General features: G+C 35.5%; 1 protein-coding gene across 2 annotated transcripts in view; it reads left to right on the top strand.

Annotated features, from left to right (window-relative positions):
• Window positions 1-12,248, top strand: part of Spag16 (sperm associated antigen 16) — an 856,168-nt gene that overhangs the window by 624,958 nt on the left and 218,962 nt on the right. For both annotated transcript variants that reach the window (XM_034498464.2, XM_034498463.2), the window contains one exon: window positions 857-983. In XM_034498464.2, coding sequence (XP_034354355.1) covers window positions 857-983 — 127 coding nt within the window. The remainder of the gene's footprint in view (window positions 1-856; window positions 984-12,248) is intronic.

The following is a 12,248-nucleotide window of genomic DNA, read 5'->3' as shown; positions in this document are numbered from 1 at the left end:
CAAGTTACTGATGTGGACTGGTCCTCAAAAATTGACATTTTTTTTCTGAGAGGCCAATATCTAGACAGGAAGCCTAGACAGCCCTGGATTTCCTGATGGATGAGCTCAGACTAATTGCTATGCTGGGAAAGCCTCTTTTCTTTCTCCATTACACTTGATTCATCTACTCTTCTGTTTTTCCTCTGATGTATCCAAACACCTTCCTCCTTGTTCCAATACAACAGTTATTAATTGTCATTAAGTGTTCTATTCTCTATAAAATTGTTTGTTTCTAGCATTTTCCTGTGATAACATAAACATAATCAAGCCAATAGAATATATTAACAAAGTAGCCCATCTCTGCTGAGAAGTTTGTCTAAAGGACCACAATAAGTATCGTTTACCTGCAGCCAGTTTCACTGACTCCAGTTAATCTTCTGACCATCACATCTATTTATCTTCCTAACTCGTATTTTCACTTCATTTGTGGCATCAAATAGCATTACTAGCTCATTAGAAGTAAGTTAAATGAAATGCACATATGAGGGGATTTTTCATATTTATAGTTTTATGTGTCACATATCTCAAAACACACAATTTTCATAATAAAACAAAGTATAAGGTTTTATATATTTTATATTTTTACATCATTTCAGATAACCAAAATCTATGTGCTTCCTTAAAATTTATATTCATATTTTTCATGTAAGACTTCATATCTTAAGGACAGAATTTGATGTAACTTTATAATGTTTTTTTTTTTTAGGTTAGAGAAATTTATTTTTTGTGGCATTGATAAAACTGAAACATAAATCTCACAGTTATGTTTTTACTGTAGGTTACAATATATCTATTTCTTTTATTATATGTTTTAAAGGGTCACATAATAGCATCCTGTGATGCTCGTGGAGTTACTAAGCTGTGGGACTTCCGGAAGCTCATTCCAATTGTGTCCATTGATGTCGGCCCAAGTCCTGGCAATGAGGTGAACTTTGACCGATCAGGTAGGAGCCATTTTGTTTCACTCATGGCATTCTGAAATGCCTTTTTTTCCTCAAAGATTTTGGTGAAACTTTGTATGCAATTTATAATTTTCTGTTTTGAATATATTACCTGTGGTATTTCTAGTTTATCAAAATCATCTCTTATTATAAAAGAATTATAATGATCTCATAAAGAAGTAATTAACATAAGGAAATAAAAGGGAAGATATTAATGTAGACACATCATAAGCTTGCTGGCAGCATTATAAGTATCCTTATAGCATTGTCCCTTAGCTTTACCTAGGGTAAGCTACCTGGTCTCCCTGTGATACAAGTAATGAAGTGGAGAATAACAAAAACTATATCAACATAAACTTGATATGTTTTAATGAAATAGGTTAATTTTTAAAAAGTTAATGAATTGCTCTGAAATACTATAAAATTTATGCACATATTCATTTATTATTATAGTTAAATGTTTTATGCTTTATGAAATTTTTGTAGCATTTTTCCTGAAATACATAAGACTTAACAAAGAGATAAAATATTTTTTCCCTACAGAAGATGGGTAGAGTGGAATATGATGTTAAATAAATTGATTCCAATTGTCCACTTAGAAGATTAAAGTACTACTGCATCTCCGTCTTTAATAGTAGACTCTGTTAGATGAGGAATAGACAGTACATCTTCCCTTTGATAGTGATGCAAATTTAAGATTTTGAACTTTTGAGAATTCCTCAGTCTTTATTTGTAATCGATTAAAATCTTAAATCAACTAAACTTCAGTTATTAACGAAGAAATAAATATATAAGAAGAGAAGAAAATGCCTTTTTAAAAAAATCATGGTCCATATTAATTCTCTGGTACAAAAGTATAAATATACCAAGAATAATTCTAGACCCATAAAATAATTGATATGTGTTTCTTGGAACTGGTTTTGTGTTATTACCATTAAGCATCTAAAAATGTAAATGGTAAGTTATCATCTTGAATTGTATGTTGCATTTTTATTATATCTGAACCTATAAATGCCACTGGAAACATGGTATGTTTGGTATGGTGGCATATGCATGCGATGCTAAGGAGGTAGAGGTAGGAGGGTCCTGAATATAAATGAAAGTTTCAAAAGGACAAGAAAGGTTTTTAGTAATATTCATGGCATTATGACATTTATGGTCTGCCAGAATTCAAAGAGAAGACACAATGCTGAATCAAAGATTCTATCAGTTGGAATTTTCATTCCATACTGTTATATGTAAGATATTAATGTTTCAATGTAAGGTCTGGCATGTAAATCTATACTGGCATCAGATCTCCATGGGAGTTTCTACTAAGGTATAACAGATAAGTCACATCTCTAAGTCCATTTTGATTGCCTTAAGCAGACAGTTAACTACTCATGTCTTTGAATGTTGAAGCTTGAATGGTAAAACTTGAGGCAGTAACATTCTCATAACAGGCATTAAGGTCCTTTTAAAAAGTATTGCACAATTAAAAATAGCTCTAGATTTTATTGTCATTATTAGATGTGCTGCTGCTGACTTTTTATTGACCTTTGCTTTCTAGTTGAAAAGTTCTTTGTACAGCCAGTCAAACATGGTTTTAAATAAATATCAGCATCTATCTTTTGCTCACAAGCTAATATATTAAAATCTGGCTACAGGAAATCTATTTTTTTTTTTCACAGCTACCAAACTCCTGGTCATACACTAATGCTGTGAAAAGTATTGAGAATTGATATTAAAGTGATGAGAAACATAAAGACAGAGACTACAAACTAGAGACCTGTTATCGGGCCACAGCAGCACAATTTCAGTTTGATCTTCCCATTCCTTTTACCATTCCTTCAAGGAACATATGATAATTAATTTTAATTCAATATGCATGAGAAATTACTGTCACAAGGCTTTTCACATTAAATAATGAGAAACCTGTGCTTCTCTACAGACATCTGCAGTGACCCTTTGATAAAAAAGATTAAAATATACCAAAAATTAGGTAAATTAGTGGGAGTCCAAGATCAAATCAGAACATGAACAGAAAAAAAAGTATAGTAGTGGGGATTTTGTTCTTCTGAAGAGAATAAAAAAGAGTGCAGATCTGGAGCAAGCCAACATTGTAATACGGATAAGCAATTTGTATATCTTTACTAATTGCCATTTGTTTGGGATAAAATATTCATTAATGAAATGTAGTAGAATTGAATTATGAAAAATATCTGAAATACAATGATAAAATCAGGTCTGAATTAATAAAGTCAAAATGTGTATCCATCTGAAGATGAAAAGTTTCCATTTGTTAACAAGGCAAGCTAATGTAATCTTATATGGTATAATTCCAAAAGAGCAAGAGAATATTGGCATGGCTAAAAATAAAATTCATTTATTGAGAACACACATTGAGTTTTTGCTAAGCCATGTCTCCTGGTCAAAATTTGTGACAGTATTACCCAAGATGTTATTCATCACAATTTCACTGTTTAAGAGGCAAAGCTCCGTCTAACTGCCCTATCTGTACTCTAGACCTAAGAGAAAGTCATTATCAATAGACATGCATAACTACCTTGGCACTACATAATGCATATGAATGTTTGGGTAACATCTTAGCTTAGATGCTTTGAACAAGAAATGTGTTGCTGTTATATAGTCTAAGTGATCATCATATACCTTGATCAATTTCATTGAAGGGCAACTAGAGAAATGTTTGATGCTGTCTCTAGAAACTATGAGTTATTTTTGTAGATATTGGATTTCCAGTGACTAAAAATCAAACACAATGTAAGAAATAGATTGAAGATCATAATACACTTAAAGTATCGTCTGAACTATTATTTTCAAATTGCATGAATATAAAAACCACATAATTGGAAGTTGTAGACATATATTTTCATTTTAGATTTACAAATGTATGTTCTAAGAAATGGCTCTTTATCTAAGATTGATACCCTTACTAGTGCATCATTTGTAACAAGTAGCTTTGATAAAGAAGTTTATACCCCAGAAGAGTAGGTGCAAAATACATACTACAATTCAGACTCTTAAATTTAATACCATCTTTGGCAGTGTTTAGACAAATTATTTAATCACCTTGAACTATCCTTACTCATGGAAATAAGAGAGTAGATGATTGTCTCAGTGTTTAATGGTTATTCAAATAGAAAATGGTGTCCCACAATAAGGAATTCTGAGCTTGGCCTTCTATGTTTCTTAAAGCTGGAGCGGATCTCGGAGATTATTATTTTCACTTTAGGAATTTAAAATGTCAGTTGGTCTGTTTGTTTGTGGGTAAGACACATAAGAATGCATGCCAGTCAGTGGATAAAAGAAAGATGGCTAAACACTTGTTCTTGTATTGAGAATTTGCTGAGATCATTAACTAAGACTACACCATGTTTTATGAAATGAACACTATATATTTAAACAGTTGAGCATGTATAAATCACTGTGGGTGACTTTGCTTTTCCACTGCTGAATCAGCCACATTCACATTGGGAAGAAGAACTGCATGTGGCTTAGGCATTATTTACATAATGTTTCATTTACAATTGCATTGCCTGTGACAAATACAGATTATCTGTGTTTATAGATGTATCCATATATTAGTATAAACTTATAACACTGTATTTGTGAGAGGATAAATGTTCCTTTCTCATTAAGCAAAGAGCCTCCCGGGAATGTAAAACAACGAGTTTTTGTGAATATTCACTATCTAAATAATATCTTTCACTTGGTCATATTTAAAATGTCATATGATTTTTCATTCAAACATTATTGCTTGTTTCAGAAAATATAAAATGCAGTTGCATAGTGAAAAAAATAAAAGTGAACTCAAAGGATTTATACATTCCACTCTCCACATCTCACTGCCCTGTGCTTATATAATTCAGCAATATTTTTGTTTCTTTGTAAAAGGTAATTCCAGTGCATTTGTCTTTTTATTGGTTATTTTATTTATTTTTATTTTTCAGATGCCATCCTCTTTCCCCATTTCCCCTCACTAGAAAACCCATATCCCAACCCGCTGCCTTTTTTTTGCTTTCATACCATTTTAGTTACCTGCAAGTACTAAGGTCATTTCGAGGTAGAGAAACTAGCAATAAAATAGATGTAAATAGTCAAGGAAGAAGCACGACAACAAACACTAATAGTCAAAGAACAAGCAAGGCAATAAACAAAATTCCGTGAATACTCCTGTGATTACTGTTTTTAGGGGCTTATCAGGATGATGAAAATATCTGAGCCAACTTCCCTGTCCTAGCTCAAAGTCATTTTTATGTCTGAAGCCTACTTCCTTGTTCTAGCCTAAGATTTAGATTCCTGCCTGAAATGAATTCTTTGTTCTAGCCTACTGTCAGATTCCTGTCTGAAGCCCACTTCCTTGTCCTTGGCCCATGTCAGATTCTTGCCAAGCAGCCACAAAAGCTCTCTGCCTCTCCCTCTTTTTTATTTCATAAACAAGACTGAGCCTGTCATAAGTTGTTCTGACAAGAATACTTTCCTTACCTGTCGTGGAATATGCACTATCAAAAGCAATGCACTTTTGTCTTAGGTTGGTAGAGGTCTGTGCAGACCCTTACCCGTCCTTGGCTTGCCAGCCAATTAATTTAATAACTCTGTTTGGGGGTGCATTTTCAGTTTCAAGCCATGTACTTTGGCTGCCATCATGTTGATGTTTTTAAACACAAGCTTTAACACGATGGGCAGGAATAAAAGTATTCCCAGGACAAAAAGTGCTAGCATGATCAAGCTATCTATGCCTTTCTTGAAGCTTGACCAAAAGATAAATACTGACCTCGGGCCATGGGTAATTTTATCAGCAGTATCTGTAGCATCAAAGATCAGCAGAGCAGCATTCTTTAAATTCATAAGCTCACTATGCAAAGGTAAAACATCCAGAGAGGTGTTAAAATTATGCCAAATACACTGCAAGTGTCTTTAAACTTTTTCCTAATTATAATGACTACCAGTGTAAATTTTAGAACTAACATGAATCCAATGGTATTTGGCATGACACTCAAGATGGCTCCTTACTCTTAAACTCTGAACCTCCTTCCAATAACTTGAAAACAATAAAGAGCATCAATCCATTCTTCCAAATGCCTATCTAAATCCTCTTGTTAATTCAACACATTAGTAACATTTTTTTTTTTTTGCTAAATGATTAACAAAAGTAGCTGTCTTAACTTCTTGTTTCAAAGCAATTATAGAAGCAGTGGTGATAGCAATTAGTGTAATTAAAGCTGTTACACCAGAAATAATCAAGTCCACTTCCCTCTTGTTTCTGCTTAAAGCCTGACTCACTTCTTCCAGTACTTGCAAGCCTTTTTCAGAAGACTAAGGTTCTGTGATACTCAGGGCAATAAAACAAAAGCTGGTTGATAGACCTCCATAACTGACATGCTGGATTTTAACACACTAACACAGTTAGAAAATGTACAATCAATGCAACTTACATTAAATACTGTAGAAGAAATAAAAGTGTTTTTAACTTGACAATTAAAAGAGCCTTAATGCATATACTAACATTTGTTTGAAATCCTGATCCTGTCCCAACTTTGTAAAGTAGTCACAGCTCTAGAAAACACAGGGGCAGAAATCTAAGCAAGATACAAGGTTTCCCGTAGAAATAGATATCAATCAGATCATTCAAATGGGTAAAGTTTCCCAGCTTTTGAAGAAAATCCTAAAATATTCCCAAAAAGCAAAACCATGTCAAAAACACTAAAAAGAAGAAAAACAAACAAACAAAAAACAAAAAAGCAAAAAACAACCAACTTTTTTTCTTGAATAAGATAAAAACACATTGCCCTCAACCTAATTTTTTCAAAGAAAAATATCCCCAAAAATCTTTGGCTCAAATTGATCAGTGTTGGTTAAGAAATAGTGCATCATTTTGTATTCAGAAGTCAGTTTCTTGTCAGTGATAGTGTTACATGCCTTTAATTCCAGAACTTGGAATGCAGATGAGGTGGATCTTTGAGTTTGAGGCCAGACTGGTCCAGAAAGTGAGGTTCAGGACAGCCAAGGATACACAGAGAAACCCTGTCTGGAGAAAACAAACAAACAAACAAACGAACAAACAAAAATGTTTCTGAATAAGTCCCTCTGGTGGAGCACACAGGAAGAAAAAAAACCTCTAGTATAGCGGTTGTTTTTTGTTTGTTTTAATGGCTGGAGAATTTGGGTAGAATTCCTAAATCTGAATCTCAGTTCCCTTGCACACACAATGTCAGAAACCTATAGGATCTTTCACTCCAGCCTTGAGTGAGAACCAAGGACTGGTCAGATGTATTTCCAAACAAGGGAAGAGTAGTGAGCTGGAGGGTTGGGGAGTGTGGGCAAAGAAAAAAGAAAAAGAAATCTTGAAACAACAGAAGTTTTCAAAAGCTGAATGGCGAACAATTAAAAAGATAATGCAACAATAGTTTCTGACATAGGATGAGTCAGGCAAGCCGCATGCCCTACCCCAGTCTACTGCCCAACTATTACATTTTATAATACTCAACTATTACATTTTACCTCAGAGAAGGGCAGACTGCCAGGCCACACCTAGTAGCTTCTGGGAGACTAAAGGAAGGGAGTTACTAAGAACAGGCCTTGGAGGTCAGAGCAGGCTCAGTTTGCAGTACAGAGTAAAGCAGGGTGAAGGCAGCATAGAGACCCCCTGGAGATCTGCAGCGGCTCCTCCATTGCTACATTGTCTACTTGCTAGCTGAGTAAGGATTTGTGAATGAGAGCTTAAAGTCAAGGGAAAGATGTCTGAAGGCATAGAGGGTGAAACTCCAGGAGCTCCTAGAGTTCATTTAGGAATAGTTTATGTTCCTCTAGCCAAAGAGGAAAATCCTGCAATTCAAAGGCCAAAGGGGAGCACAGGAATCGAAGGGCCACTGCCAACTGGGCCACACAGCCTCTTTACAAGAGTGTAGAATGTGCAAATTTAGAAATCATCTCTATTGGGCTCTTACTAGGAAAAAGGAAAGGGACACTCAAGAGAGAATTGTTTTGAGAGAGAGGGAGAGAGAAAGAGAGGGAGGGGGAGGGAGGAAGGGAAGGAAAGAGGGAGGGAGAGAGAAAGAGAGAGAATTGTCTCCATCATGAGTCAGACCACACCTCTGCAATGAGACTCACACTACTGTTTTTACAGTCACAGAAAAGGTTCGTGTCCTACTTAAATCTCACTACAAATGAATAGTGTTGTTTTTGTCCTGTTTTACAGAGGAAGAAACTGAAAAACCAAAACGTTATCAATTTCATGCATCACTGTTCAAATGTAGTTTATACTCAATGATGGTTAGTCTATATCCTGAGAAATAAGTTATATACTCTCTGATTCTTTCTATAACAGAATGTGGTTCTATATTGGTATGTGATATAAGTCTGGAAAGCACTCATTTGTTCTAAATGCTGAAATTCCTCCAGTTATGATTGCATGAAGATGTTTTACCCGAAGCTGAGATACCACATCCTGTTATTAGCATTAATTACCAACTAGTTGTCCCTAAAATCTAGAAAATTATCAAAAGACAGTCTCAACTATCACCTGCCAGATTTCTAATATGTCTTCTGGCCAACCTGAGCACTTGTTCTTCTCTGTGGGGACCTGGACTTCTAACCTCATACCAAGCATCACTTCTTATCCATCCACTAAGCCATCTACACATCTTAGCAAACTTCCACACAGTTCATATGGCCAGTCTGAAGTCCTCTGGCTTACTTAGTTTTATATTTTCACTGTCAATTACATTTCTAGTCATTTAGCTGGTAAACCACATGATACTTGAGAAATTATATAAAGCTATTTTTGTTGTAGTTTTAGCTCTGTGGCTCTCTTTTCTGTTATTTATAATTAAGAACAGTCTAGTTATTTTGTGTGCCTTGCATAGCTCATAACATACAATAGTCATTTAGTAAATGTTATCGATAGAAAGTCTATACAAATGTGGCTGGATAGATGATAGTGGTACTAGAGCCTGTGAGGCAAGCACTCTGCCATGGAACTTTATCTTCAGCCCTCTTTTATACAAGTCCTGGGTTATTTAGAAATATTAAAAACTTAAATAAAAAAGGAAGGAAATAAGCCAAATTCTTTTATGCCTCAAGCTTGGGAAGATGGAACTGATTCTGTAAAATACATTTTTTAGGGCACAGAACCATTAGAATAGAAGATAAAATATACAAAGAGATGACCAGAGGACCCAGGTCAATTATTTTATGGCTCTACTGTTTAATTTCTGTTTCTAATGATCTGGCTGAACATAAAATATCCAATTTGTTTCTAAGTAAATACAGGTCACTCTGATTCTGGTCCAAGGAATGAGAAGAACTTTGGGAAATCGGATTATAGCCCTTGGTATAAAGGCAGAATGGTCACTTGCAGGGATATGCACAGCCCTTTGGGTATACAGGCAGAGCACACACCTGCAGGGATGTGTACAGCCCTTTGGGTATACAGGCAAAGCAGACACGTGCAGGGATGTGTGCAGTCCTTTGAGATGTAGAGTAGAACTATGAAGTTGTATAGCATATGCATAGAACAGGGGTTTCTTGTTCCATCATCACAGACCTTTTGGTTGTGTTTTATTTCTTCCATTTAGAAGAGTTTTAAGAGCTTTAATTACTTATTTGTAATAATAAATTTACAAGGTCTCATACTTCTGTGAAAACTGTTTTATTTCATTACTGTAAATTGGGAATTATATTAAGAAAAATTGGAGATTCATAGAGATAGTCTTGATGCTTTCTCTGTAGTAATAGCCAATTTTTTCTCTTTGATTTTTGCCTTATTATGCTCCATGATAAAAAGCAACTTAATTTGTTAAGAGTAAACACAAGAAGTAACATGATGATACTAATGGGAATTTCTTAATATTTTCAATTGAAGACAAATTAACCACAGATCCATTAATTCAGGGATAATGAATATCAACGTAGAGAGCATTATAACCATGAGCCTGGATTGACAGGTTGTCGTGCCCCACTCGACCAGCAAGGAAGACGCAAACAACCGGATCCTTCTCTAAACAACCTTTATTGCAGAAGCACTCTTTTAGTTTTCAGGAGGAGACCCCGAATGCCCAGGGCGAGCTGCTTATATACCCTCAGCCCTGGGCGGGGGGTTGGGGGGAAGTGCATAGAGATGCGTGATTGATCAAAATTGCAGTGCCTCATTAGCATACCACATTAGCATACCCCACCCAGGAGGGGGCGATTGGTCAGTATCATGGTACTAGCATACCCTGCTCAATTGTGTTACCTCATTAGCATACCCCATTAGGGAGGGGTTGGCACCAAACTGAGTTGATTCATGTGCAGTGCACTATTTACTAGTAGCCGATACCAGAGGCCGAGGCCGGCACCATCTTGACCAGCCGAGTCGGGTAGGTGGCCTATAACAGGTCTAGCATCTTTTCTGCTTGGTATGTGACTATGATATTCATTTATTAGCTATGCATAGTTGTGATTCCAAGAGTACATCATCCATACTGAAACTAAAGCTCATGTGAAATTCACACTTTATGATGGATTTTATTCCTGGAACTTGCCTTAATTCTACAAATTACAATAAAACTTACACATGGAACTGAGTCTTGTTTACCTAAATTATAATCGAAAGGGTGTGTAGTTTATCTGGTGATAACACTACTGCACAAGCATATGGAAGCTCCTTTTGGAATGGTCTACATATGTAAAAGTAATTTTTAAAGTGGCTAGTATTTCCCTATACCCAGCTAGCTCCTAAATAAGTGAGACAGAAACTACTAGATTTGCTTATTTAGCTTTACAGCATAGTAGCTGGGCAGTCATGGATCTATTCTAATCCTCTAAGATAATCTTGCTACCTCCCAGACAATTAACCACCTAAATATAAGCAATTTTTTCTTTGTGGCTTAGAAAAGATACAGGATTTGAAAAAACAAACAAACAAACAAACAAAAACAATAAGCCTTGCTCACGCCAGATCAGATGCGAGGTCAGATACCATGCTGAGACTTTAGACCACACCACAATTTGCTGTGCAAGGTTAATGTCATTCACAACCTTTGTTGGAGACACTTCTTTTTGCACTGGGTAGGGTTTAATGGAGAAATTCACAAGTGATCAAAGTGCTGACAATAAGTGACTATTGAATGCTGGGTCCTAAATGAGATTATTTATACCACCTCCTTGAAGGGTCAGGGAATATCTTAAAGAAGGAGAGGTAGGTGATGGAGATGGGTGCTTTGAATCTGTCTTCTAGATGTAACATGGAACTACACTCACTAACTCACTGCCTATGTGGTAAATGACAGAAGATTAAAGCCATGAACATTTCATCATATGTAGGAAGGGGTTCATGAAGCCCCACCCCTTCTTGAGGGACTATGGGTAATTATTCATTGCTGGGGAAGGGAATATTATTTACATCAGTGATGTAGCCACTGATAAATTCCCTAAGTTACATCAAATAAATCTCTTCTACACTCATGAAACGATTTTCTAAATTCAGTTTGTTACATACACAAACAAAATGAAGAAGGCTTGCTGACAAGGAGATGAGTTTCAACAAAAGATGGAACAGAATTAAAAGTAAATGGGGACTAAAAATGAACCAAATTTGTGCTCCAAATCTCAATGGCAGCCATGTTTCATGGAAAGCTGTCCCATTAATTTCACATATCTAGCTAGGAAGGCTGCCAAAAGATTCATACATTCTCTCATGTTCATAATTTCAGTTAATGACTATGTCAAAGTCTTATAGAACTGTATAAGTTAAGGATGTGAGCCATTCTGTTTAAATCTGAGCAGAAATAACTAGTCAGTATTACCAAATGCAGCTTGTGCAGCCAAAGTCCGCTGTTGCAGCTTCTCTTGCATGGATCATACAAAGTCACACTTGAGTTAGTTTCCTCAATCTTATGTAGTATTTTACAACAAGTGAAGCTGCAAAATTACATCTTAGTTCTTCTATGAAGAATTATAATGAGGCATATTTATAACGAAATATGCAAAGACAATCAAAGGGTACTTGAGTTGCTTTGTCGAGCAAATAAAATATTGGTTCAGAAGTTTCTTCTAAGTCTTGTGGATGTAATTGCATATGAACAACTGGGATGGAGCATATGCTGTAAACTTGATGAATCCTCCATTAGCATTGTGAGATTTAATGAAGATTTTCTGTGGTGTTATATAGGAATATTTTTAAATGCACACTTATAAACAAATGAACAATATGCTGATAACAAATTATTTTTCCACCAGACTTATACAAAAATTTGTATCTATGAATCAGGTGTGAGGAGTGGGTTG

This window comes from Arvicanthis niloticus, chromosome 3, assembly GCF_011762505.2.
Source record: "Arvicanthis niloticus isolate mArvNil1 chromosome 3, mArvNil1.pat.X, whole genome shotgun sequence".
In the NCBI taxonomy this organism is placed as follows: domain Eukaryota; kingdom Metazoa; phylum Chordata; class Mammalia; order Rodentia; family Muridae; genus Arvicanthis; species Arvicanthis niloticus.
This window is presented reverse-complemented; position numbering and strand designations above follow the sequence as displayed.